Here is a 25,740-nt window from a genome sequence, read left to right on the forward strand (position 1 = left end):
TATTATTATTATTTTGTTTGCATTGGGTCTTCGTTGCTGCACACGGGCTTTCTCTAGTTGAGGCAAGAGGGAGCTATTTTTCGTTGCAGTGCACAGGCTTCTCACTGCAGTGGCTTCTCTTTGTTGTGGAGCACGGGGCCTAGGCGCGCAGACTTCAGTAGTTGTTGCTCGCGGGCTCTAGGCTCACCAGCTTCAGTAGTTGTGGCACTGAGGTTCCGTAGATGTGGCTTGCGGGCTCTAGAGCGCAGGCTCAGTAGTTGTGGTGCACGGGTTTAGTTTCTCCGCAGCATGTGGGATCTTCCCGGACCAGGGCTCGAATGTCCTCTGAATTGGCAGGTGGATTCTTAACCGCTACACCAGCAGGGCAGTCCCTGTGTTTTGTTTTGTTTTTTTGACAAATAGTAAATATAAAGTTTAATCAATCGTGTAAACACAGTAAAGACAATCTATGCAAACACAAATAATGCTGTGAAAAGTAAGCTCATTCTCAAATTGTTTTGAAAAGTTTTTAATGTTTTTTCCATATTATCCAGTCCAAAGCTTTACAAATAATAAATAAATATTGCACTTAGGTGGTTGATAGTGATCGCGGAAATGTGCCTGCAAAGGGCTAGCAATTTAAACCAGATAACACAAAGGTCAGATCTAAATGACGAGGAATATTGATATGATTTTCCTCTGCAGTTCTCTAATTTTGAGAAGCAAGAATCTTATTTTTTCTTTGCTCTATTTTTTAACATAAGCACAAATATGCCCACGCCACTGCCAGTATCTGAAACTTTACACATAATTTAGGAGCATGAAGGAGAACTCCACAGGAAACTCAGAGCTCAAGTTCTATTTCAATTCCCATTAAAATGTAAGAAAGGGGGCAGGGGGCTGTCAATTGGTGAAAATATGGTAATGTAGTCTCCAGCATTAACAGAACTTTTGAGAGCCGAAATTTATCTCAGAATTGCTGATGTTTGGAGATTTTAACATCTCTGCTGGATCACAAACAGCCCACTAGCCTCTAAGCCCGCAAACTGATCTCTTGTGATAGATACAGGTCCTATAGACACATCGGTCTTTGCAAATGCAAATCTGATCAGGTCACATATAGAATACAGTTATTTTTTTCCTGGCCCAAATGTGTCTCTCCTCATCTTCGGAGAGGGAGATGAGAATGAGAGACATTCTCACAAATAGTCCCTGCTATTTATTCATGACCTGGCTTATTACTTGTCAGATCCTGAGTTAAACATTATCTAATTGACTCATTACACACACACACACACACACACACCCTTATTAGGTGGTTATCACCCTCACCTTACCTTAGGTGAGGAAACCGAGACTTCGACTGGCTGCACATACTTGCCCAGGCTCAAGGTAAGGATGCCCGCAAAACCCGTTTGCTACCACCACTGTACACACCGGGCGAAGCCGGCGGCAGGACTAGAACTGCAATTCCCGTGGGGCTGTGCGGCAGCCTCGCGAGAGTTGACCTAAATTCAGCAGCATCGCGAGAGTTGGCTTAAATGTGGCGGCGGGAAGGCGGTGATCTGAAGCGGCTACTGAAGGCCAGCTGCTGAAGCGGCTGGGAGGGCTGGCTGCTGAGGCGATGGCGGACAGCTATAGCCGGGACAGCGAGCCTACGACGCGCACGCTGCTACGGCGCGTGCTGGATACAGCGGATCCTCGCACCCCGCGGCGACCCCGGAGTGCTCGGACTGAGTATGTGAGGGCGCTGCCCCAACACAAGAACAACCTGAGGGACTGGGCGATGGGGTCCAGAGCTGACCCTGTTTGGAGACGGAAACTGAGTCTCGGAGAGGAGCAGAGTCCAGGGCTCTGAGAACAGGCTCCTTTCTCCTCGCTGGGATCGGGTCAGCTGTTTGTGCGCCCACCCCTGAGACTCCAGGCCGCTCGGGACCTCAGAGCTCAATTATACAGGCGTCCTTGGGGGTCCGCTTCTGGAAGCGAAGGATAGGTGCTCAGAATCTGGACCTCTGCTATGTTCTCTAGGCCAGTTTTCTCCAGAGTATGTCCAGGCATCTGCCCTGAACAGTCTCCCAAGCGGTTCCCAGCTGAAAGATGGGAAAGGAGTTGCAGAGCGTAGCCTGGGTAGCAGTCAGGAGGCAGGAACTGGAAAGATGCTTTGCTAGAGAGCAGCGAATTTGGCCTGACGTGGTGGGAGTGTCAGTGGGTGAGGGCTGTGGTGAGCTTATGGTGCAGAGAGGGTGGAAGATGGCATCTGCTGACTTCCTGGGGCAGTGCAGTTCCTTTATAGACAATGGGAAGCCATTCATTATAGGTTTTAGACCTGTGAGTGATGAGGTGGGAGCTGTGCCAGAGGAACATTTATGTGGTTCTGGAATCTGAGAGGGGATTGGATTGGAGAGAGTAGGGCTGGGGTGACCCATGTGGAGGTTGCTGTCAGACCCTGACTAGTACTTAAAAGGTTTAAAAATATTGAAATATCCCTGAATTGTTTTAGTGTCTAGAATGGATACATTTCCAGTTGTTCCTCTTATCTGTGTGGTTAACCCCTACTTCTGCTGTAGTCACCTCAGTGAAGCCTTCCTCAGCCCTTCTCTCTGGCTGGGTCATCATATTCCTTCTCTCTTCCCATACCCCTCGGCTCCCTTTCATCCACAACCCTGTTGATATAGAACTGGGAATAGGGCTGTGGGAGGGCAAGTGGTTTCTGGTCCCTGTCCCTGAGGGTAAAGGACTTCAGCCAAGATCCCTGACGAAGACCCGTCGCTAGTTCACCCTCCCTACATAATTCTCACAGTTGCTGCTCTTTACACAGTGTCCAGAGAGCCCTGCTTCAAACACCTTCCTCTAGGAGGCTGAGGAGCCAAACAAAGACGACTGCCAGGCGTTGTTCTAATAGAGCCAGGGTAAGTGCTCTACCCGCTGATCACTACAGGGCTCTGGTTGCCTGCGGGGGCTCTTGAGTTATAGCTCTGCTCTGGAGCCCACCTTGAGGGACTATCAAGGCAAAGGAACAAATTGATTGCTTGATGCTTTTACCCAAAGTCTGTTGACAGATTGGCCCATGTTCAAGCCAGTGGACACTTGGAGGAACAGACACCCCGGACTCTGCTGAAGAACATCTTACTAACTGGTGAGTGAGCACTGGCCTGCAGTGAGAATCAGGCACCAGCCCTGTGATACCTCTCATTTAGGGCAGCCTTCCCTGCCAACTCCACTCTCTCCTTGTTATTTCTACAGCCCCGGAATCTTCCATCCTAATGCCAGAGTCAGTGGTGAAGCCAGTGCTGGCACCGCAGGTGGTCCAGGCTTCCAGACGGGAAAGCGGTCGGGGCAGGTGCAGTAAATTCCCTCCTTGGGCTAGGCTGCTGGGCATTACTAGTCAGGGAGCCTCTTGGGGCTCTAAGAGCCGGAGTTGGGTGCCCTGGCTTGTCTGAGAAAAGCTCCATCCTTGTAGCCTGGAGTTGCAGCTTCCTGAACTTGAGCCCCCCACAACCCTGGCTCCAGGTCTGCTGGCTCTTGGCAGAAGGAAGCAGAGACTGAGGTTGTCAGTGTTTCAGCAAGGAGTGGACTTGGGACTGCCTCCCTCCCAAGGTGAGGTCCTGGACAACACCTGTGGCCACCCTCTCTGTCCTCTGGAGAGACTGAGGAGGACTGAGAGAGGCCTGGGTAACTTATTATGGTTTCTTTTTACATCCTCTTGCAGAGCCTCATGGGAATGCTGATGCCTCTTCCCTCACCAGGTGCTGTTGCCTGTTCCGGGAGTTGGTGGAGGAGAGGCTTGGGGAAGGGGGTGCTGAATAGAATGCAGTCTGGCCATAACTGCTCCATGCTCACAGCATGGTGGCTGGGTTCTAAGAGATGAGAGCACCGGGGCAGCTGGGGGACTCCTGGGGTGGGGGAGGGTGGTTGGACCTCAGGTACCTGACTTTCCTTTGTGCCTTGTCCCTCCCATCAGCTCCCTCAACTTGACCTTCGCCACACCTCTGCAAACACAATCAGTGAAGAGGCCTGGTTTGGCCCGCAGACCTCCTACCCGCCGAGCTGTAGATGTGGGTACACTTTTGCAGGATCTGCGAGATACTTCCCTGGCCTTGGCTCCTCCAGGTAAGGTTGAGATTTCTGTCTTCTGGCCTGTGGGGAAAGTTTCCCCCCATGATTGATGGGAGGTGCTGCTGAGTCCAGGGTTGCTCCTCTCTCCTTTGAGTCAAGAACAGTGAGCAAGCCTGGCCAGTAGGTTTATGAGGACTTTCTGCTTTCTTTCTGCAAATTGCCTCTTGTCTTCTGGGGGCCCAGTCTTAGTCCCTCAGTATCTTCCAGGACCCCATATCCTTGAAGAGCTACAGGACTGAGGGTAGGAAAGGGGTGTGATATGGTGGCTGGAGCTTATTGGGAGGTTAAAAGAGGCTAGGTTTCAGGATCAGCTGTTCAGTCAGAGCTGACCTGGGAGCCTGATTCCAAAAGACAAGTCAAGTTCACCAGGATAAGAGAAGGGTTGCAGGCAGAGGGACCTGAATGAGAAGTGGAGAATGGAGGCATGGGTGAGCAGATTGGGTGGGGCAACCTATGGAGCCTGGGAATGCCAGGCTAAGGAGCAGGAAGGTAAGCAAGGAGAGCTGTGGAAGGGAGATTAGGCTTAGAATAGGCTCAGTCTTCTCTCTCTGAGGGCCACTTGGGCAAGCTTGTGGGTCCACTACCCAGGCCCTGGTGACTGGCTAGCAGAACAGCAGGTGGGCGTGCAAAACACTGAGTGCCCACTGGACCTTGATCTCCAGATGACAGCCTCAGAACCCCTGTTGCTACTCTGCCAACAGACACAGTGTTGGAGGACACCCAGCCCTTCTCCCAGCCCTTGGTTGGCCGTTCCGCCAGTGTGCACCACTCCCTGCCTTGCCGCTCTCACTCTGGGGCTAAAGATGTGGAGAGGGCTGCCAGTCGCAGGACATGGAGCAGTGGGCTTGGGCTGCAGAACAACGGTGAGTATGTGGGGCACGCAACCTGGAGCCAAGCCTAGCTTAAGCAAGAATTGGCATTGGTGTTTTTTCCTCCTCAGGCCCATATATGTACCCTGTCACCCCCGCGTCCCTTTGGAGGGCTGTTGATCCCTCCATCCAAGAGCAGAGTCAGTGTTGGGCCAGGAGATTCCAAACCAGTACCCTGGGGCTGCCTCTGGCCCTCTTCCTTCCTTGATGGGCTAGGCTGGGTTTTACTACTCCATCTTTACCTTTCTCAGGGCTACAGCCCTGGCCTACTGCTTTTCCAGCCTATATTCTCTCCCCTTGATTCAGGTGCTGGGAAAGCAGCCCAGCTTCTGGCAGGAAAGGTGGAGGAGGTTGATGCCCTTGCTATGGGCTTTCCGAACATCAGCAGTAATATCTCTGGAGAAGATGGAGTAGAGCCCTTACAGAATGGAGTAGGTGAGGAGGCAGAGGAAAGAATGGAAGAAAGCTTGAGGGAAGTGGAGAAGGCAGCAGAAGCACAAGGATCCGCCAGAGCAGAAGAGCTTGAAGGACACATAGAAGTGACCGAAGCAGAGGGATCCTGGGGGGCTGTCGAGGCCAAGGAGCCAGAAGGATCTTCAGGGGATGAAGACACCTCTGGTAGAACAGGTAAGGGGCCCAGTGCAGGGATCAGGGGGTGGGTGGGTAAGGGACAGCTGTGTCCCTGGCCTTGGAGGAGGGGCTTACCTGGCTTGTGTTTCTGGGCACAGGTGGTCTTGGGCCAGGGAAACTCTGAAAGGCCCCTTGCTTGGCTGGAGCTAGATGGAGCCCTCGAGGAACAGGATAAGGAGGCTGTGGGCCTTCAGGGTTGAGTGAGATGGTCTGGCCTGTGCCCTCTGTAACCCTGCCCTTCCTCTGCAGCAAGCCCAGAGTTGGCCTCCAGCACCCCAGAGTTCCTTCGGGCCAGGCGACTTCAGTTTCTTGAGCCAGCTCCACCGCCTAGCACTGCAGTGTAAGATCCCACGACCCTGTTCCACATGGGCCTCTTGGAAGGGGGCAGGTACTGAGGTTGGCATTGGGTACCACAGAGTTATCACTCTTATCACTCTTCCTTTAGGTATATAGATGATTACCCAGGAGAGCACCCTAAGGTGGGCTGGATGGGGCCCACTCAGCACATCTGTCTGGTGCCTGCTTGCAGGGGCTTAGAGGAGCCTGGGCAGGGGGGAAGTGCCTAGGTTAGTATGCAGTCAGAGAAGGCTTCCTGGAGGAGGATTAGCAGAATGGGACAGGCAGAGTGGGCTGAGTAGGGGGAATGTCCATGCCAAAGCCTGAGGATCATGGGCCTGAGCAAGTACTGGTTTGTATGATGAGGCTAGACTGGGACATTGTGTCCAGATTGTGGAGGGTTGGGGCCCCAGGGAAAGACCAGGCTTCTACATAGCCCCCTGTCCCCACTGTCCCCCAGAAATGGTTGGAGCTGTTGGTCCAGCCTGGCCAAGGAGCACAAGGGCCCCAGTCTTGGCAGGAGCCAGCAAGACTTATGTTTGATTAGCGGCCTCTTTAGGTAGCAGCAGTTCAGCTAACTCTGTTCACTCCTTGCCCCTAGGTTACCTTCAGAGCCTCCGGAGCCTCTGTTGGCCAGGCTTCCTCCCAAGCCCCGAATCCCTGGCTCCAGACCCCGTCAAGATCCCTACAAGACTGGACTGAACCACTATGCGAAACTCTTTAGCTTCTATGCTAAGATGCCTATGGAGAAGAAGGCTGTGGAAATGGTGGAGAAGTGGTGAGTCCTTGACACTTGGGGTGGGGAGAGAAGCCCCTCAGATCATGAACAGTCTGTTTTACCCCTACTTTCTTGGCAGCCTGGACAAGTATTTCCAGCATCTTTGTGACGACTTGGAGGTATTTGCTGCTCATGCTGGTCGCAAGACTGTGAGGCCAGAGGACCTGGAGCTGCTGATGCGAAGGTAAGTGGATGGAAGCAGGGAGGTGCTGGGTGTGGGAGTGCTGGCATTGATTCTCTCATTCTCTATCTTCCTCTGCTGCAGGCAGGGCCTGGTCAGTGACCAAGTCTCCCTGCATGTGCTCGTGGAGCGGCACCTGCCCCTGGAGTACCGACAGCAGCTCATCCCTTGTGCATTCAGTGGCAACACTGTCTTCCCTGCCCAGTAGTGGCCAGGCCTCAACACCTGCCCTGTCCCTACCTGGGGCCCCTTGGCCCCACATACACTTCTAGGTTTCCTCCCTGCCCCCCAGCATCAATAAAATGTCACAAACAGAATATGCTGTGCTTTGGTGCATGTTCTGGGACCAGCCAAGCAGCGACCAACCACCCTTCCCTTGACTCCCCAGCATAACCTAGAGAATAGCATGGGTTCAGACAAACAATTTTATAACAACAGTCAGAGGTTAGCAGCACGGGAGCACTCAGGCTGCCCACAGTGGCCTCAGCTTGCAGGTTCCTGCTCTCAGGGCCCCATACGCCTAACATCACTCATCTGAAGCTGTTCCAGTGCAGCCTGGAGCCTTATCACAATGCCTTCTTCCTTTTCCTCGCCCTCTTTTGGCAGTTCTGTCATGGGGAGCTGGAAGGCCTGGCTCAAATAGCTGTTTAGGGTCTGCTTGTCCAGGCTGGGATCAGTGTTCATCAAGGCCTCATGTACCTTGGGTAGGGTCACCTCATCGTGGCTGCCCCCACAAAGAAAGAGAGAGATAGACCTTGACTGTCCTCTCTGTACCTCAGACCCCAAGATGCCCTCTCCCAGGCTTGAGCAGTATGTAGTGCCCAGCAGCAAGCTCGGTGCATAGGGAGACCTGGGGCTTGAGGTGCTACTCTGTGGCCCAGCCTGTAGGACTTGCCTATGACTAAGTGAGCCTGAGGTCCCCAGGGTCACTCACAGTTCCAGGTCCAGCTCCTGCTTTAACTCCTGTAAGTATTCATCCTTTTCATCCATGTACTGTTCCCACAGCTTTTGTACAAAGGGCACGCTCTGGCCCTCCTTGTCCTGGGAAGGGGCCACAAGGCAGGGTGAGAGTACACGGCTAGGGTCCAGCAGAGGCTAGGGCAGGACTGGGCAAGTTCCTGGGCCCCAACCCACCTCCATAAATAATACGCAGTAGTTGAGCAAGTCTGCATTGCTGCTGCTGGGATGCCAGCCCCCTGACTCCATCAGCTCCTGAATTCTCTCGTCCTTCTTGAAGGGGAAGGTACTCTTGAGGGCAGTGCTGTAGGGAGACACGAGGGCTGACAGGCCTGGCTGATGCCTGCCTACCCATCTCCCCGCACCCCTCTGCCAGCCCCACTGGTGCTCAAAAGGGCAGAATGCACTGAGTCTGGCCTTTTCCCACCAGGCTCCCCTTCCCCCTGCACAGCTAGGAGCTTGGCCAGAGGTCATGCTGGGCTGAAGTTCGGGGTGGCCAACTGGTCTCGCACCTTAACTGCTCCATGGTTAGTAGCCCCTCGTTCTGGCTGTCAGCACTGGTCATCTCCTTCAGCAGCTGTGCTATTGTCTCCTTCTGCTTGATGTACACACTCTCTTTCCTCTAGGGGGGAAGCGTTGACCATCTTGCTGTTTCCTAGAGGGGTGGGGATAGAGCTGGCCTATGCCGGAGACAAAGGGTGGAGGGCCAGGCCCAAGCTTACCTTTCCCATCAAGATTGCATAGAACTGACTCATGACCTCATTGGAGTGGAAGAGCTTGGTATATTAAAAAATGGTGTAAGCCCAGGCCATGGCATCACCAGGCCCAAAGCGACGCTCCAGGAAATTGAAGAAGAAATCTGGGAACTTCTGCAGGGTAGGGGGAAGACTGCTTGGTCCGCCTGCCCCACGTCTGTTGGCCCTCCTCCCTGTTCCCTAGCACCTTGAGGGACACCCCCACCCCCCCATGCACCAGAGGACTCAGGCAGCCACACCAGGCCAAAATGGCTAGAGAGATCTGACCTGCTCCTCAGTGATACGTTCCTTCCAGGCATCCTTGAGGAGGTTTACCACATCCTTCTTGGTTGGCTTCTTGTTCTGCATGACACCATCAAACCAAAGGAAAGGGGGGATGGATTCCCCATAACCCTGTATGGAACCATGTCAGCTTATCTCTGGGCCCCTCTGTAGCCCCACCAGCAAGCAGGGCAGAGCCCCAGATAGTTCCCCCAGAACCTCAAGTCTTCTCAGCAGCAAGAAGACTTGCTGGCCATTCTGACTCTGGCCCCAAGCCTCCTGAGCCCAGGGACTTCTCAGCAGCAAGAAGACTTCTGGCCATTCTGACTCTGGCCCCAAGCCTCTTGAGCCCAGGGACTCCCCTACCAGACCAGGGAAGAAGTCTTTCTCCTGGAGCAGCCCCTCGCCAATCTCCAGGAGCACATCCACCAGCTGGTCGCTGTTCTTGCCCTCGGCCAGCATTTGCCAGCGATCTCGTCCTCCAGCCACCACATCTGCAGGTGGGGAGAGGGAGCTAGAGTCCAGACCACGCACTTGAGCAGTCCCTAGGGCTCCCATGGCCAGCATTACCTTCACACTTGGACCAGTCTGGCCGCGGTATGGCCGTGCGCTGGATCTCCTGCAGCTCGGAGTAAAACTGGTCCTGCTCCTTCAGCTCGTGTGCAACTGCAACAGCATCTTGTGCTCCTTGCAGAACTCTTCATAGTCGTCTCTCAGGCTGTCCAGCTGTGGGCAGGGTGATTGGTCCTTGCTACTCACCTGCATGGCCCTTCGCTACCCTGCCTGCCCACCAGCACCTGCTCCTGCAGATCCTTGAGGGTCTTCTCCTGCATTTCAAAGTCCCTTCTGGGCACCACGTCTCCAAAGTTGGCCTTCATGGTGTTGAGTTCCATCTGCCTGCGGGTCAGTCTTGCCGGGCCATCTTCAGAGCCACTGTTAACTTCACAGGGTCCTCCTCCCAGACACCTGCCAGGGGGCCCGCCAGCTCATGTCACCCTGCCTCTGGTGCCTGTAGCCCAGGGCAGGGTTGAGTGTCCCTTGGGGCATGTCCCAGGTCTTCCTGCTCTCCCAGCTTGGGAACCCCTGAGTCTTTCCACAGTGCTACCAGCATAGGGCTTTGAGCTTAAATAGAGAAGCCCAGGATGTGGAGTACCAGGCCTGTCCTGCCCTTAGGGAGTCTAGGCTGCTTCAGCTGCCAGTGATTGTTTCCTTCGTAAACAAGTCTATGATTCTCAGGCCAGCTCAGAAGATCCACAGACCCAGGTGGCAGCAGGAACATCTCCCATCGTGAATGAGCAGATAATGGGAGAGTTGAATGAATAGGAGTGGTGAGAGCCAGACTCCTCTCCAGCGCCTCTTCAGGGGAGAGAAACCCACCTTGGGCTTACCTGGGGACTGGGCTGGTGACATGTCTTCCCGCTGGTACCGTAGCTCATTCAGGTCTGCAATAAGGATCTTACGGGCATCTTGCTCGCTGAGGTAGCGCAGATACTCCTCAGCCAAGTTCTTCCTCAGTTTGGTCACCTGTTGGGAAAAGAACAAGAAAGGTAGAAGGAGGAGGAGACTGGTCATTCCTGAGAATCCAGCAAAGTGCCGAAGCTTCCTCCTGTGGAGAAAATCTGGCAGCCAAGGAGCGGGACTCTGCTGGCATTTGGGGCCATACCAAGCCAGTGCTGAGCTGAGGAGGAGGGCAGCATGTGGAGAGAGGGGTATGGGGGGAGGTGGTGGCTCTGTGTATCATTCCAGGCAGAAGGGTGGAGAGAGCTAGGGGGTCACCTCAGGGCTGAAGGCCTGAAGGTCACCCCTGGGGTGGGAGTGGGAGGAATTGAGGGAGTTGGTCACCATATTACTCCCTTTCACCTCACTCTGCAATGAGATCTTCTCATTCTTCTTATCAATGAGTTTTAGCAAATTCATCTTCTCTTTCTTCAGCATGGAGATTTCATCTCTCTCCTTAGCCCTCATGGCCAGGATCCTCTCGTTGCAGTCCTCATTCACAGTGACAAGCTTCGCCTTCAGGGGCTCCAGAGCCCGAATCTTCTCCCTCTGGTCGGCTAAGCAGGGACAGGTGGGAGAGTCCCTTTGGGGCCATGGAGGACAAACAACCAGGAGACACTGATCCTGAGGTCGCAGTGAGTGGCTATGTCCCTTGCAAACTCGAGGAGTCTATACATGCCTGTTCAAAGCATAGCTCCTGCTTAAGTCCTTCTTGCACTTGCTTTTAAACCGGGGCAGAGTCCCGATGAGGACCAGGGTCTCACCTATGCCCTTTACCCATACGGCCTTTAGTCCTGCAGCTGCACCATGCCCAGCACCTCCTGAGCCTGGTGAGGGAAGCCCCCTCACTTCCCAGGGGTACACCCTCCCTTCTGGGCTTCACTGTCAATAGAAAAGATGCTCTATTTCCACAGATACTGCCCCACCATGCTTCCCAAGAATGGGAGGTAGTCAGTTGCCCTGGGGTGCCCTATCACATGACAGTGTAAGCAAAAAGGCTAAGGGCGGCTTGGTGACCTCAAAGCCCAGTTTGTAGCTGCCCCAGCCCTGCTGCAGAACCCAGAAGGTCAGACTAGGATCCTCTCTGCCTCTTCCAGGCTGGGGCCAGGCAGGGAGGCTGCAGTCTTACCCAGAATCACCTCATATGCATTCTTGATGGAGGATAGCAATGGCTTGTATGTTTTGAAGTCCTCTATGAAAAATTCAAAGATTTCTCTGTAAGGCTGGCAAGAAAAGGGAAACTGTCACCTCCTGGCCTATAGCTGCCACTCTCAGTGGGACCTAAGTTTTTCTTTGCTTGGATTAGAAGTGTTCTAGCATGAAGCTGCCAGGCAACTCACATTCAAATAAATGCCACAGGCACCACTGGGGTCTCTCACAGTCAGGGAGCTGAGGGGCGGCTCCATCCCTCTCAGCTGCTCTCTGGTGACCTCTCCTGGTGCTGTCTCTGAGACCTGGCAGACGACCTGGGTCAGGACCTCCCCCTCTCTACCTGAGCCCCCTCTGGCTCTCCAGGCAGCCAGCCTCCTCCATGCACTGTGCTTCAGCTGGCCTCTTACCAGCACCCCTCCCCATCTTACAGCTCTGTGGGGGCAGGAGAAGGTCTAAGGCTCTAGCTTCCAAGTAGAGGTATGGTTTCCTGTCCCACTCGGACACACAGGAAGCTTTCGGAGGCAACATTGTGTATTGGAATGAGCACAGGCTCCCGAACCAGCCCTGAGTTTGAATCCTAGCTCCACTACTGCATAGCCGGATGCCTTCTCTGAGCTTCTGCTTCTTTGTTGGCGAGGTTCCTTTAGCTTGTGAGACCATATCTAAGGCCCCACTTAGAGCCTGGCACACAGACAGTGCTCAGCAAATGCTTCTGTCAGTGACTAAGTCAGAAGTGAGGGATTCCCAGTCATCATTTCCATCTGAGCAGGGATTGGGTGATTCCTTCCCTAATATGCATCAGAATCTAGGTTACATCTAGATTTCTCTCTGTATCTGGCTAAGTTCCTCAAGCTTGGGGCTGTTGTTTCTGGGCTGGTAGACATTGTATGACCCCTGCTTGCCCAACTGCCAGGATTTAGGCTCCATTCACTGATACCCAGTGACCCAAAATCGGTGCTGGGGATCACAGAAGCGACTGGAGTCAGCATTCAGGCCACCTGACTCAGGTAAAGAAACCCAACCCTCAGGAGAGTTTTGGTTCCATGCTGGTAGACTTGCCTGCTCACTGGCTTTGTTAGAGAACAAGTTTCTCTTACCAGGAAGGGGAACCCAAGAGAGCTGGGAAAGGCTGGTCTCACCTGAATGTCTGAAGTGCCTAGTCCTGGTGAGTAAGGTTTCTTCCCAGCCCTGCCCCTGCCCTCCCCCCCAGTTATTCTGTGGCTCTGACCTGCAGCCTTAGCTCCTGGGCAGAATCTGTGCCCAGGTCCAGCAGGAGGAGCTCCTTGTGTAGGTAGTTCTCTAGTTGCTCTAGGTACCTTGGCTTGGTAGTGCCCAGGGGCTGCTGCTGCCAGCTACTGCAGGGAGTGGTGGACTGAGATGTGATGGACACCCCACGAGGCCCTTGTGCCCTGGGTCTGGGGCAGCAACACCCCTGCACTGTTTCTGGGCCCAGTCCGTCCACCATCAGGCTAACCCTGGTTTACCCTACTCGCTTCCGGTAGTCATCTGAACAGGGCTTTCGATTATGCAGAATGGTCTGGTCACTGATGTATGTGGGCCTTGGGGACAGGTGGCCACCGATGGAGAACAGACAGGACTATAAGAAGGGAAAGGTGGGGTTACCATGACAATATTGCTCCCCTTCCTGATGTTCCTCTCCAGGCTCCTCCTCCACTCCTGGGTTCCCCCTCCAACATCTCTTAATATGGTTCATAATTAAGACTGTGGTCCTTAGAGTTAGAGAGGGATTAGATTAAACCCTAGGGCCCCCTCATTGGTTATGTGACCACAGACTGAGCCTCAGTCTTTGCATCTGTAAAATGGGAATGGTTGTGCTCCCCATTGCATTGTATTGATGTGAGAATGCAACGAGAAAGAATAGAGAGTGGTTTACACAGACTCAGGCACCTTCTAGGAGCTCAGTAAAGGTGAGTTCTCTTCTGTAGGTTTGTCAGTGAGTATTGAATACCTATGCTATGAAAACAGATATGAGTACTTACTGGGACCATCTCTTGCCCCCACAGCACAGTCCAGCTAAAGAGAGACAGGGGAGGGCAGGCCCAGCCTCAAGCCTGGACTCTCAGGCAGGACTGCAGAGATGCAGCAGGGTGACCTGTGGACCCCAGGAGGAGACTAGGCTCTACCCCCTGGGGGAGGGGGAGGGGAGAGGTGGTAGGGCCCTGAAGTAGTGGGATCTCATTTTGAACCTTGAGCAGGGGTACGGGGTAGTAGTATTTATGAGCTTGTTTTTTCAACTTTTTATGAAATACTCAAAACATGAGAGAAAAAAATGACTCTCTTACCCAGCGAAGCCTACTTCTAGGGTTCATCCATTCAGTCATTCATTTGTTCATCAAACATTTCTGGGTCCATAGCACATGCCAGCCGCTGCTGGGTTCTGGGACATGAAGGAAGCTGGGGTATGATGGAAGTGGGATGACAAATGAACTGATAAGCAGGTAGTAACTGAAGCTGATGCAGGTCACAGGAGTGTTGGGGCCCTGACTGGAGGGTGCCAGGGGAGGCTGGTCCTCTTAGAGGAGGAAGTGATGATGTCAGTGATTTCAGTAAAGCTTGAGTGACTTCATGGGAGGAGCTGAGGTCACTCTGGAAGAGAGTGATGTGTCAGGGGAGGTGGGGCGGGGTGCACAAAGACTGCCTGGGTAGCGCCAATACCTCAGGGAAACAGCAGGAGTTTTGAAGGGCTATGAACAGGGGCCAATGCCCAAGGAGGGCAGGCTGGCTGAGGCTGAGGTCTGGGCTGGCCAGTGCAGAGGGGACAGAGATGAAGCAGCAGCTTCATGCCTAAGGGCAGTCCTCAAAGCCTTACTTGTGACTATGAAAAAGTCAGAAAACTGCTAAGTGTCTAAAAACAGAAGATTCTTATACAGGCATGAAATGTTTACAAAGAGGCTTAACATGCACTATATCTCTAAGGGTTAAGTAAAGCCTGAAATTAGAGAATAAGCACAACCAGGTAAGATGAAAAACCAGAAAAGATGGAGGAAATAATCCAAAAGGTTATCAGTAATTATTCTCCAGTGATAGGCCCACGGGTGCTTATGTGTCTGTAATCGTGTATTTTTCAAATTTTTCTACAATGCACATAAGTTACTTTGAAGTTTAAAAGAACATTGAATTATTGAATTCAGTATTAAAGCCACCTCTGTGGAAGGCCCTGAGCCCAGCTTCCAGGTTCTTCTGAGATGGAGAGAGACTAGGCCTACCACCCATGTCCCACACATCCAGGTTCTAGGAGTCCTTCCAGGCTAATGGTAACTGGATTCTGACCCTCTTAATGTGGAAAATGCCACTGTTTCCTTGGGCTCTTCTTTGCATTCTATTAGTTCTACCTATTTTTTCTCAATCTTGCAGTCATTCATCCTTTCCCTAAATATTTTGGAAAGTACATAGTAAGCCTTGTTGCTAGGTCCCAGGGAGGACTCCAGCCTCTTGCAAGGGTCTAGGTTGACCCTATCTCTGTACTTCCAGAACTGATGGCATCATACTTCACACTCTTCATAGTCTTTTTTTTTTTTCTAATTGAAGTATAGTTGATTTACAATGTTGTGTTAACACTCTTCATAGTCTTAAGTAACACTCAGCAAATATTGTGGAATAAATATTTAAGGGAGCACAATAATTTAGCTGGATGCAAGGCATAATAAAAATGAAAACACTACTTATTGGGTGTATATGTTCACACATGCTTTTCCTGGGTCCAGAATGCTCCAGCTTGACTATTCAACCTTAGCATCTCAGGGGTTCTCCTTGATACTCTTCCCAATCCCAGCGCCCACACTTCCCCATCATCACACCCCCATCTTCTCTCAGAAACACAGACTTTGTCTGTCTTGTTTACCACTGTATCCACAGTGCCTGGCACACAGTGGGAATCAACAAATATTTGTTGAATAGATAAAAACATAGAGATGATGAAACAGAATTGTAAAGAGTTTAAAGCCCTCCTATCAAAATAAGCTACCTCAAGCAGAGAAAGGTAAAAGACAAATACTAACAGTAATACAGTTGATAATGACAGGTGAGTAGATTTATACATAATTGGAAATAAAGAAGGACAATCTTTTAATGTATACAAAAAACTAATCGTAGGCCACAGATAAGGTGTTAACACATTTTTAAATGAGAAACTGTATACCTTGCATTTCCTGATATAATACAATGAAATAAGAACTGATAATATAAACATACCTCTAAAACACTTAACCATTTACAGAAATTTAAAAATAAATTAATATTTTTCCCGACCCATTTATTACTTAAAGTAAAAATATAACATGTTATAGAAATGTTAAAATTACATGTTCAAAATGTTTGGGATATGATCAGAAAAGCACTCACAAGTTTTTAATTGCTTAAAATCCTTTCACTATCTAAAAATAAATGGTTGGGGCTTCCTTGGTGGCGCAGTGGTTAAGAATCCGCCTGCCAATGCAGGGGACACGGGTTCGAGCCCTGGTCCAGGAAGATCCCAATGCCGCGGAGCAACTAAGCCCGTGTGCCACAACTACTGAGTCTGCGCTCTAGAGCCCGTGAAACACAACTACTGAAGTCCGCACACCTAGAGCCTGTGCTCCGCAACAAGAGAAGCCACCGCAATGAGAAGCCTGCGCACCACAACGAGGAGTAGCCCCCACTCGCCACAACTAGAGAAAGCCTGCGTGCAGCAATGAAGACCCAACGCAGCCAATCAATCAATCAATCAATCGTTCTGATGAACCTAGGGGCAGGACAGGAATAAAGACGCAGACATAGAGAATGGACTTGAGGACACGGGGAGGGGGGAAGGGTAAGCTGGGACGAAGTGAGAGAGTAGTATTAACGTATGTACACTACCAAATATAAAATAGCTAGCTAGTGGGAAGCAGCTGCATGGCACAGGGAAATCAGCTCAGTGCTTTGTGACCACCTAGAGGGGTGGGATAGGGAGGGTGGGAGGGACGTGCAAGAGGGAGGGGATATGGGGATATTTGTATACATATAGCTGATTCACTTTGTTATACAGCAGAAACTAACACAACATTGTAAAGCAATTACACTACAATAAAGATGTAAAAAAATAAAATAAAATCCTTTCACTATTAGGAAAGAAAGCCTCAAGCCTGTGGTTGCCTGAAAAGGAAAAAAATATCATAATAAAAATTTTAAACATAGGAAATAAAAGTAGAAATAGATAAACTGGAAACATGAGAAGCCAAACTTAAAAATCAAGACAGAAAAAGTTTTTTTGAAAGACTATTAAAATTGATGTGATTTTTATAAAAGGACAAAGTAACCCTGGAAGACACCTGGGAAGTTGTCAAAGAAGCACCTAACCTGGTCAGTTAATGATAAGTTTTTCACATTTTCAAGAGGCCAGGCCAACAAGCACATGAAAAGATGCTCAATATCGTTAATTATTAGAGAAATGCAAATCAAACCTACAATGAGGTATCACCTCACACCAGTCAGAATGGCCATGATTAAAAAGTCTACAAATAATAAATGCTGGAGAGGGTGTGGAGAAAAAGGAACCCTCCTACACTGCGGTAGGAATGTAAATTGGTACAGCCACTATGGAGAACAGTATGGAGGTTTTTTTAAAAAACTAAAAATAGATTTACCATATGATCCTGCTCCTGGGCATATTTCCAGAGAAAATTGTAATTCGAAAAGATACATGCACCCCAATGTTCATAGCAGCACTATTTACAATAGCTAAGACATGGAAGCAACCTGAGTGTTGATCAACAGATGAATGGCTAAAGAAGATGTGGTACATATATACAATGGAATACTACTCTCAGTCATAAAAGAGAATGCAATAATGCCGTTTGCAGCAACACGGATGGACCTAGAGACTATCATATTAATGAAGTAAGTCAGAGAAAGACAAATATATAATATCACTTATATGTGGAATCCAAAAAAATGATACAGGGCTTCCCTGGTGGGGCAGTGGTTAAGAATCCGCCTGCCAAAGCAGGGGACACGGGTTCGAGCCTTGGTCTGGGAAGATCCCACATGCCGCGGAGCAACTAAGCCCGTGCGCCACAACTGCTGAGCCTGCATGCCACAACTACTGAAGCCCATGCACCCTAGAGCCCGTGCTCTGCAACAACAGAAGCCACCGCGATGAGAAGCCCACGCACCACAAGGACGAGTAGCCCCTGCTCACCGCAACTAGAGAAAGCCCGCACAGCAACGAAGACCCAACGCAGCCAAAAATAAATAAATAAATTTATAAAAATAAAATAAAATAAAATAAAAATTTAAAATGATACAAATTAACTTATTTACAAAACATAAATAGGCTCACAGGTACAGAAAACAAACTTATGGTTACCAAATGGGATAGAGGGGTGGGTGTGGGGGAGATAAATTAGGAGTTTGGGATTAACATATACACACTACTATATAGAAAACTGCTAAACAACAGGGACCTACTGTATAGCACAGGGAACTATATTCAATATCTTGTAATAACCTATAATGGAAAAGAACCTGAAAAAGAATATATATATTATATATGTAAAGCTGAATTACTTTTCTGTACACTTAAAACTAAGACAACATTGTAAATTAACCAGACTTCAGTTAAAAACAAACAAACAACCAAAAACCAAGAACAAAAACAAAGGGAGACTAGCCTTGAAAATTTCCTGAGCAGACAAACCCAGTTTAGTCATAGAAATAAAGCTTAATTTAGCTTATTTTGGGAGACTTAAAAAATAAAAAAGGCCCATTTTCGTGCTCTGTCTGCCGTTTCTGTAAAGAGAAAAAAGTCACCCTACTTTGATTGCTGGGCATATGCTGCTTTCTTGTCCTGGTTGTTAACAGCTGGTAAGGCCTCCACAAGCGGGTGGTTGGGAGGCGGCGTTCCCGGGAGCTCCGTGCTCTCTGCTTTCCCCTGCAGGTGAAAACGGGAAGGGCGGCCCCGGGGGTCGGGGGCGGCAGGAGGCAACAGCGTCCTCTGGTGGTTGAGAACGGTGTTACTGCCGCCGCGCAGAAGAAAGGGAGTGAAAGAGCCTGGCCCCAGGTCCACTGAGTAGGTGGCAGCTGAGGGGGACGGGGAGCAGGCGCCCCAAGTAATCGGACCTTTCGGGACTGTGGCTGTGCTTGGTCTCCGCTTAGAGTCTACATACCCCTTTCCCTCCCTGATGTCAGGGTCCCCATGTTTGAAGTACCCAGCCTCACAAAGTGTACAGCTCATGTGTCCCCAGATCCTCCAGACAAGACATACTCGCACAAAGAAAACCACCACAGCCCACAGTTCTGCACTGTGAGCTGGAGTTATAAATTTGCTCAGATGTGTTTTTTCACCTGTAAGATTTGGACAATGGCTCTTTGCTTGTTAAATAGTAATAACAATCTTATGATCATATCAACAAAAGCCCCCAAATCTTAATAACACAGTATTTTTTTTTAATTTCAGGGAAGAATATGCTTCCTTTTTTTTTTTTTTTTTTGCCACGCCACGTGGCATGCAGGAATGTGGATCTTAGCTCCCAGACCGGGGATGGAACCTGTGCCCCCTATAGTGGAAGTGTGCAGTCCTAACCACTGTACTGCCAGGGAATTCCCCAGCATTCATTTTTATTTTTTTTTTAATTTTTATTTATTTATTTTAGGTAAGAAGTGGATTTATTTAGAGAGAAACACACTACACAGACAGAGTGTGGGCCATCTCAGAAGGTGAGAAAGGCACCAGGGTATGGGCTTGTTAATTTTCATAGGGGTGGGTAATTTCATAGGCTAATGAGTGGGAGGAGTATTCCAGCTATTTTAGGAAGGGCCGAGGATTTCCGGGAATTGGGCCACCACCCACTTTTTGATCCTTATGGTCTGTCTTGGAACTGTCACGGCACCTGTGGATGTCATTTAGCTTGCTGATGTGAGCATATACTGAGGCTCAAGGTCTAGTGGAATTCGACTTGTCCGCCATCTTGGACCCATTGGGTTCTAATCAATTTATGTCATGTCCTCGGGCTATGTCATTCTTTCAAAGGTTGTGTGCCCTGCCCCCTTCCCTCCTGTTTCATTCCCCTCTCAGAGATTTTACTCCCATATTCTTATGGGAAGCAGAGGGCGATAGTCTGTCTTCTGTAACTGCTTCCAGGCTGAGTAGGGGCATCAACCCTGTCTGTCAGGGAGTAAAAATCTCTGGATGCCTGATCTAGGGGCCCCAGGGGCAGGGCAGCTCCTTGTTTTAAGTCGGTATGGGCTGGAATCCTCACATAGCCAGCATCTTAATGTGGAACTATTGTAATTGTTTCCGTAGCCTTTCTATGAATCTCCTTGATGATGAAGCACTTCTTTTTTAACAGCATCAGAGTACAAAAATATAGTTTTAGATGCTATCCCTTCCAAGGTAGTCTCCCAACCAGGTGTTAGTTCCCCGGAAGTCGCAAAGAGATGGCACAGAAGACGTCACCAACGGTGTTGATGATGAACAGGAGTTGGTCTAGCTATAAGCTTATCACTGTCCCTTCGTGGTCACCAGCTGAAACTGTGCACGTCAAATACAGACTTGAACCCACGTGGCCGGGACTCAAACCCGGTCAAAACCCTGATTGGGACTCGAACCCTTGTGGCTGGGGCTCAGACCCAGCCAACACCCACAGTCTTCCAACTGAGATCACACACCTGGTTTCAGGACTTAATGAAGCTCAGGTTCTTGACGTCTCATTGCAGAAAGAATTCAGTGAGAGACAAAGTGATAGGTAAGAAGTGGATTTATTTAGAGAGAAACACACTCCACAGAGTGTGGGCCACCTCAGAAGGTGAGAAAGGCCCCCAGCATTCATTTTTATATAAAAACTTTAAAGAACATGAATGGAGGGAGAACCTGTCATGAGGCTGGTAAAGAGTCTCTACCTCCAGTGCAGAGCCAACAGCACAATGGAGAAACATCCTTTACTACTGTCTTCACATACATACAGCAATTATGGTGCACATATACCAGCCACTCAAGTACCACATCAGGCACTGTGGCTGTAAAGACAAAAAGATATAGTCATAGCTCTGAAGGACCTTGACAGATCTGGTGGGACCATCCCAGCACCCAGAAGAATGCCTGGCTCATGGCAGGCTGGATGAAGAAATGAGGTCCACTCCAGAATGCTGCGTTGCAGGGGAAGGTTATCTGTGGGCAGGAGCTGAGTCTCTCTCTGCTCGGGGAGGTCTGGGAAGCCTGTTCCGGTGAGGTGCAGCAAGTGTGCACGTTCCCCCATCCCAGAGCCTGCTGGACCTGGCCTCTGAGCCACACTCCCCTAACTGGGGAGAAGCCGCTTGGTGGGGCATAGTTCGGGTGGGTGGTGCTTTTGGGTTGCAGAGAGGGAGGCAGAAAGGATCTGGGGATCAAAATTTAGGGTTCCAACAGGACACGGCCACTAACCAGCAGCGTCTTCCGTTTCTGAGAAAGCTTGCGTTTCTGAGTATTCTTGGCTTCTGTGAGGAAGGAATCATCTACGATCGCTCCTAAAGGTCGCAAGTGTGCTCTGCACAGAGAAGGAGAAGGAAGTGGTGGGTGACAGAGCCTTGAGTGGGAAGTACACTTCCACTCTTCCCAGAGCCACAAGACATGGCTTCCTTTCCCCTCAGAGCCAGGCTCTGGGTCTTCCCAGTGCTGCCTCCAGATTCCCAGAGGTGCTGCCAGCAAGCTCCTGGCTCGGGGCCCAAACCATTTTCCCACATTCCCAGAAACCTTCTCATCACTAGAGTCTCAACAACTCCTGCAGTGGCAGGACACCCTCACCATGAACCCAGAGAACCCTGCAGGCCTATACTTCCCTTCAGTGTTTAGCTGTGGCTGTGATGACAGTTCCGTGCATGTGACAGCCACATTCTGGGGGTGTGATACCAAAAGCAGGTGCTATAGGACAAGAAGTACAGGGTCTGGTGTCCAAGAGCCAGGGTGGGAGTCTTGAGCCTCTACTTACTGGCTGATAGGGCCCAGAGGCTGACATATGTGTTTCCAATAGGGACCCCCTTGGGCAAGTCATTTAACTTCTTTCAGCCCAGTTTCCTCACAAGGAGGTGGAGACATTTCTTGCATTTTCTATCTCACAATGTTGTGAAGTTTAAGTAAGAGTAAAAGAGATATGCAAAAATAACCTGTAGGGACTTCCTCGGTGGCGCAGTGGTTAAGAATCCACCTGCCAATGCAGGGGACACGGGTTCAAGCCCTGGTACAGGAAGATCCCACATGCCGCAGAGCTACTAAGCCCGTGAGCCAGAACTACTGAGCCTGCGCTCTAGAGCCCGTGAGCCACAACTACTGAAGCCCACACACCTAGAGCCCGTGCTTTGAAACAAGAGAAGCCACGGCAATGAGAAGCCCGCGCACCTCAATGAAGAGTAGCCCCCGCTTGCCACAACTAGAAAAAGCCAGCAAGCAGGAACGAAGACCCAATGTAGCCAAAAAATTAAAAAATTAAAAATTAATTAATTTAAAAAAACATTAAAAAAATAAACTGTAAACAGCAAGGAGCTGCAGAGATATTAACTGTGACAGCAGGATGTGGGAAAAGTGGATCATAAAGAACCACTTTTAACTCCTAGGCCTCTTGGGGACAGCCATCATTGCTCAAGCTAGGAAGACATTTGGGGGTCTAGAGGAAGGGCTGCCTGTGGGCAGTCAGACTTAGGTGGAACAAAAGGAAGAAGTGATCCCAGTAATCCATGGTGGCGGCAGGTGGGAGTGATTTATGCCACCAGATAGACTTGTGTCTTCATTCCCCTTGCTAGCTGGTGGCCTTGGGTATGCTGTTTAACCTCTTGAAGCTCAGTGTCCTTGTTCATAAAACTGAGACAAGGATTACCCAAACTCCAGGGAAGTTGAGAGCAGTGACGTGATCCCAGTTGGGAAACCCTGTCCTGCAGGGTTCTTCAGTCCTACTTCATGGAGCAGTGACACACCAAACTCCAGTTCTCTATTGTCTCTAAACTGAACAAATGTGAGCAAACCATGTCGAATACGCAGCCGGTGTGGAAAAGGAAAGGCTTTTGCTCAGATGTTTATGGGTTTGAGACAGGATGCAGCAGATCAACCCACCTGCTCACTGGGTTAAATCATACCTTCCTGTCAAGACCAGTCAATTTTCTAAACTCTGTTCTTGCTCCTACTGGAACTACCACATGGGGCAAGGTGAGCAAGAAAACTATGGGGAACTCTACAAATCCTGAGAAGTTGCCAGATGGAAAATCTCTGTAGGTAACATGTTAGTTTTTTGTTGTTGTTGTTGTTGTTGTTTTTCAGAAAGAACTCAGTGAGAGACAAAGTGATATGTAAGAGGTGGATTTATTTGGAGAGAAACACACTCCACAGACAGAGTGTGGGCCATCTCAAAGGCGAGAGCGGCCGGTAACATGTTAGTTTTGAATGCCAAGGGAGACAGTAGTCAAAAACAGATTCGCAAATATTAATTTTAAAAACATCTGGGGCTTCACTGGTGGTGCAGTGGTTAAGAATCCACCTGCCAAAGCAGGGACACAGGTTTGAGCCCTGGTCCAGGAAGATCCCACATGCCGTGGAGCAACTAAGCCTGTGCGCCACAACTACTGAGCCTGCGCTCTAGAGCCCGCAAGCCACAACTACTGAGCCCGCATGCTGCAACTACTGAAGACCACGAGCCACAACTACTGAGCCCGCATGCTGCAACTACTGAAGCCCGCGTGCCTAGAGCCCGTGCTCCACAACAAGAGAAGCTACTGCAATGAGAAGCCTGTGCACCGCAATGAAGAGTAGCCCCCGCTCGTCGCAACTAGAGAAAGCCCGCACGCAGCAACGAAGACCCAACGCAGCCAAAAATAAATAAATAAAATAAATAAATTTTAAAACAGCTGGTAGAGTCTATACACTTATCCAAAAAGCTTAGGATGCTTCTTTAGTATTATATTAAATATTTTACACCAATTCTCAGAGAGGAATGGGAAATAGATTATCTGTATTTCTACTTCAAAGGTGGAGAAAACTCAGTTATTTAACTACTGGCAAGCAGTGGGTTTGACAGGGGGTAAATCCTGGTATTGAGTGAAGTCAAGCTACTGAGTTCCATCCACAAATCTACTGTGCCAGGGATGTGAGGCTGAAAGGAGAAAGCCAATGGGGAGGGGAAACCTGCCGCAGGAAAATGCACAATTCAAAGGTCCCTTTATTTATTTTTTTGGGTACACTGTGTGGCTTGCGGGATCTTAGTTCCCCGAGCAGGGATTGAACCCAGGCCCTCGGCAGTAAGAGTGCAGTGTCCTAACGACTGGACCACCAGGGAATTCCCTCAAAGTCCCTTTTAGAGGGTCCTGCTGACATTCGTGTAGTGCTAAGGTCTGGCCCATGCTTCATCATCCTGGCCCTGCTCTAAGGGGAGCTGGAGGAGGACACCCACACTATTCCTCTAAGGGAAGCAGTGAGCTTGGCCCAATATACTATACACCACTAAACACTGGTGAATGAAGAATATGGGTAGGAATGATGTTTTGTACTGTCACCAAATTCAGCATCAGCAATTACATTGTGCTTCCTTCTTAAAATACATGGGGATTCTCTTTCTGAGTCCGTTTCATATCCCTTTCAAACATGATTGCAGTTTCCTAAATCATTCGTGTGTTGGGTAACAACACTCTTTCTCAAGCTTGCTGTCTGGTTTTTGTGATTCATTTCGTGACTTTTCTCGGCTTTGTCTGTCAAGGCGGCATTTAATTTCTTGACTTTTCTAGGCTTTCTCTGTCAAGGCAGCTGACCATGGGGGATTAGAGTTTAGGTGAGATCAGGTTTTTTGCATTAGGAATGAGTAGAAGCGAGAAAGTACATTCATTAAACACTTACTGAATGCCTATTATGTGCAAGAGCTGTCATGAGAGCTTCATATATGCTGCCTAAATTTTCCCAACAGTTTAAGGTGGGCTGTGTCATTCCCATGTTTGAGATATGGAAACAGAGGCCCAGAAATTAAGAGCCTTCTCTTAGCTCTCAGAGCTAGAAAGGTATTTAGCCAAAATTTTTGTTTTAATATGTATACTTTGTGGCTTTCCTGGCTAACGGAGCTTGTTATCATATTTGCAGTGTCCAGATGCTGCACCCCTGAAGACAGGCAGGAGCTACCTTGAGGCCATGGGATGTTCTTGGACTGCTTAGAGATGCTTCTTTGTCATAAGCCAGTGGGTGAAGAGGTTGTTTATCCTTGTGGCTAATATCTCAGGTATGGGTCTCACATGGCTGGGTTCAAATACTAGCTCCATCACTTATAAACATGTGTAAGACACATGATCTCTTCAGGATTCTATTTCTTTATTTGTAAAATAGTGATATTACTACCTCATAGAGTTGTTGTGAGGGTTAAATATGGTGTATAGAGCACTTGGCACATAATACACGCTCAATAAGAAAAAGCTGGCTATTACTAATGATAAAGTGCGCCTGCCCTTTTACTAGAATATAACGACCTTCCTGGGCTGACAAGTCATCTGAGATTCTGTTTCTGCACCACTGATCCTGTGGGGCTGGAGCCCCAAACCAAAGGACAGAGGCAGGAAGTGCAGAGGTCCGAATCAGGTACCATTTCTCTTTCTGGAAGTACTCAAGGCCTCCTCTCCGCCCTCAGTTAGGCCAGTGCCTACCTCAACGTGGTCGCGAAGCTGGGGCACTGCGGCTTCGGGGAGTCCATGACCCTAGGGCAGCCGGGCAGCCAGCACCAGTGGCCAGGGAAGCTGTGGTAGTTTACAGCCCGTAGCCATGGCGACCAGGTCCCAGCAGCCCAGCGGAGGGGACGGGGTCAGGATTGTGCCACGCCTCCGAGCCCCGCACCCGCGGGCTGGGAGGAAGGCCAAGTAGCAAAGGTGGACTCGAACCGGGAATAGGGTCTCCTCAGAGTCAGTCACTATAGCGGATATGATCCTAGCGACCAGCACTGAGGCACGGAGATAAACAGAGGCCATGGGGGAGGGAGGTGAACTGAGAGGCCGGAGCCGCGTTGCCAGCGGGAATTGTAGTTTTCGGTGTCCCAGTGTCTCAGCTGAGCAGGCTTATGGCTGAGCGGGTTTGTACTACATCTCCCAGAGATCCTTACGAGCCCAAGCTGGTCCGCCCCTGGAGAGCTCTGCATTGTGGGAAATGGAGTCCAAAATGTGGCGAGGCATAGTGGTGTCGAAGGAGAGGTGCCAGACTGGGACTCGGTTTCCCTGCGGCCCAGGTTGGCTCGCTGGCCATTGGCTGAAAGAGGCGGATCTGGT

General features: G+C 49.9%; 2 protein-coding genes across 2 annotated transcripts; one reads left to right on the forward strand and one right to left on the reverse strand.

The window, feature by feature from the left end:
• Positions 1-1,502: 1,502 nt before the first annotated feature.
• Positions 1,503-7,206, forward strand: CENPT (centromere protein T). The gene is made up of 13 exons (XM_004320847.4): positions 1,503-1,716; positions 2,798-2,888; positions 3,028-3,115; positions 3,223-3,319; positions 3,440-3,576; positions 3,689-3,725; positions 3,941-4,089; positions 4,797-4,958; positions 5,271-5,591; positions 5,844-5,934; positions 6,532-6,708; positions 6,788-6,892; positions 6,974-7,206. The coding sequence occupies exons 1-13, from the start codon at positions 1,604-1,606 to the stop codon at positions 7,095-7,097; spliced, it is 1,692 nt and encodes a 563-aa protein (XP_004320895.3). The 5' UTR covers positions 1,503-1,603; the 3' UTR covers positions 7,098-7,206.
• Positions 7,207-7,372: 166 nt separating this feature from the next.
• Positions 7,373-25,403, reverse strand: TSNAXIP1 (translin associated factor X interacting protein 1). Its single transcript, XM_073796905.1, is given in 14 exon segments — positions 7,373-7,613; positions 7,824-7,930; positions 8,024-8,150; positions 8,359-8,468; positions 8,569-8,715; positions 8,869-8,994; positions 9,229-9,356; positions 9,433-9,481; positions 9,660-9,769; positions 9,772-9,828; positions 10,251-10,386; positions 10,723-10,916; positions 20,909-21,011; positions 25,129-25,403. Coding segments are annotated over 14 exon segments (1,752 nt in total). The 5' UTR covers positions 25,246-25,403.
• Positions 25,404-25,740: the final 337 nt, after the last annotated feature.

Source organism: Tursiops truncatus, chromosome 19 (assembly GCF_011762595.2).
Source record: "Tursiops truncatus isolate mTurTru1 chromosome 19, mTurTru1.mat.Y, whole genome shotgun sequence".
NCBI classification, from domain to species: domain Eukaryota; kingdom Metazoa; phylum Chordata; class Mammalia; order Artiodactyla; family Delphinidae; genus Tursiops; species Tursiops truncatus.

Bases quoted from the DNA above. Each gene is read 5' to 3' on its own strand.
- CENPT (XM_004320847.4), top strand. From the start codon at position 1,604: ATGGCGGACAGCTATAGCCGGGACAGCGAGCCTACGACGCGCACGCTG. The intron at 4,090-4,796 runs GTAAGGTTGAGA...CTCTGCCAACAG, and splicing joins CCTGGCCTTGGCTCCTCCAG to ACACAGTGTTGGAGGACACC. The intron at 4,959-5,270 runs GTGAGTATGTGG...CCCTTGATTCAG, and splicing joins GCTTGGGCTGCAGAACAACG to GTGCTGGGAAAGCAGCCCAG.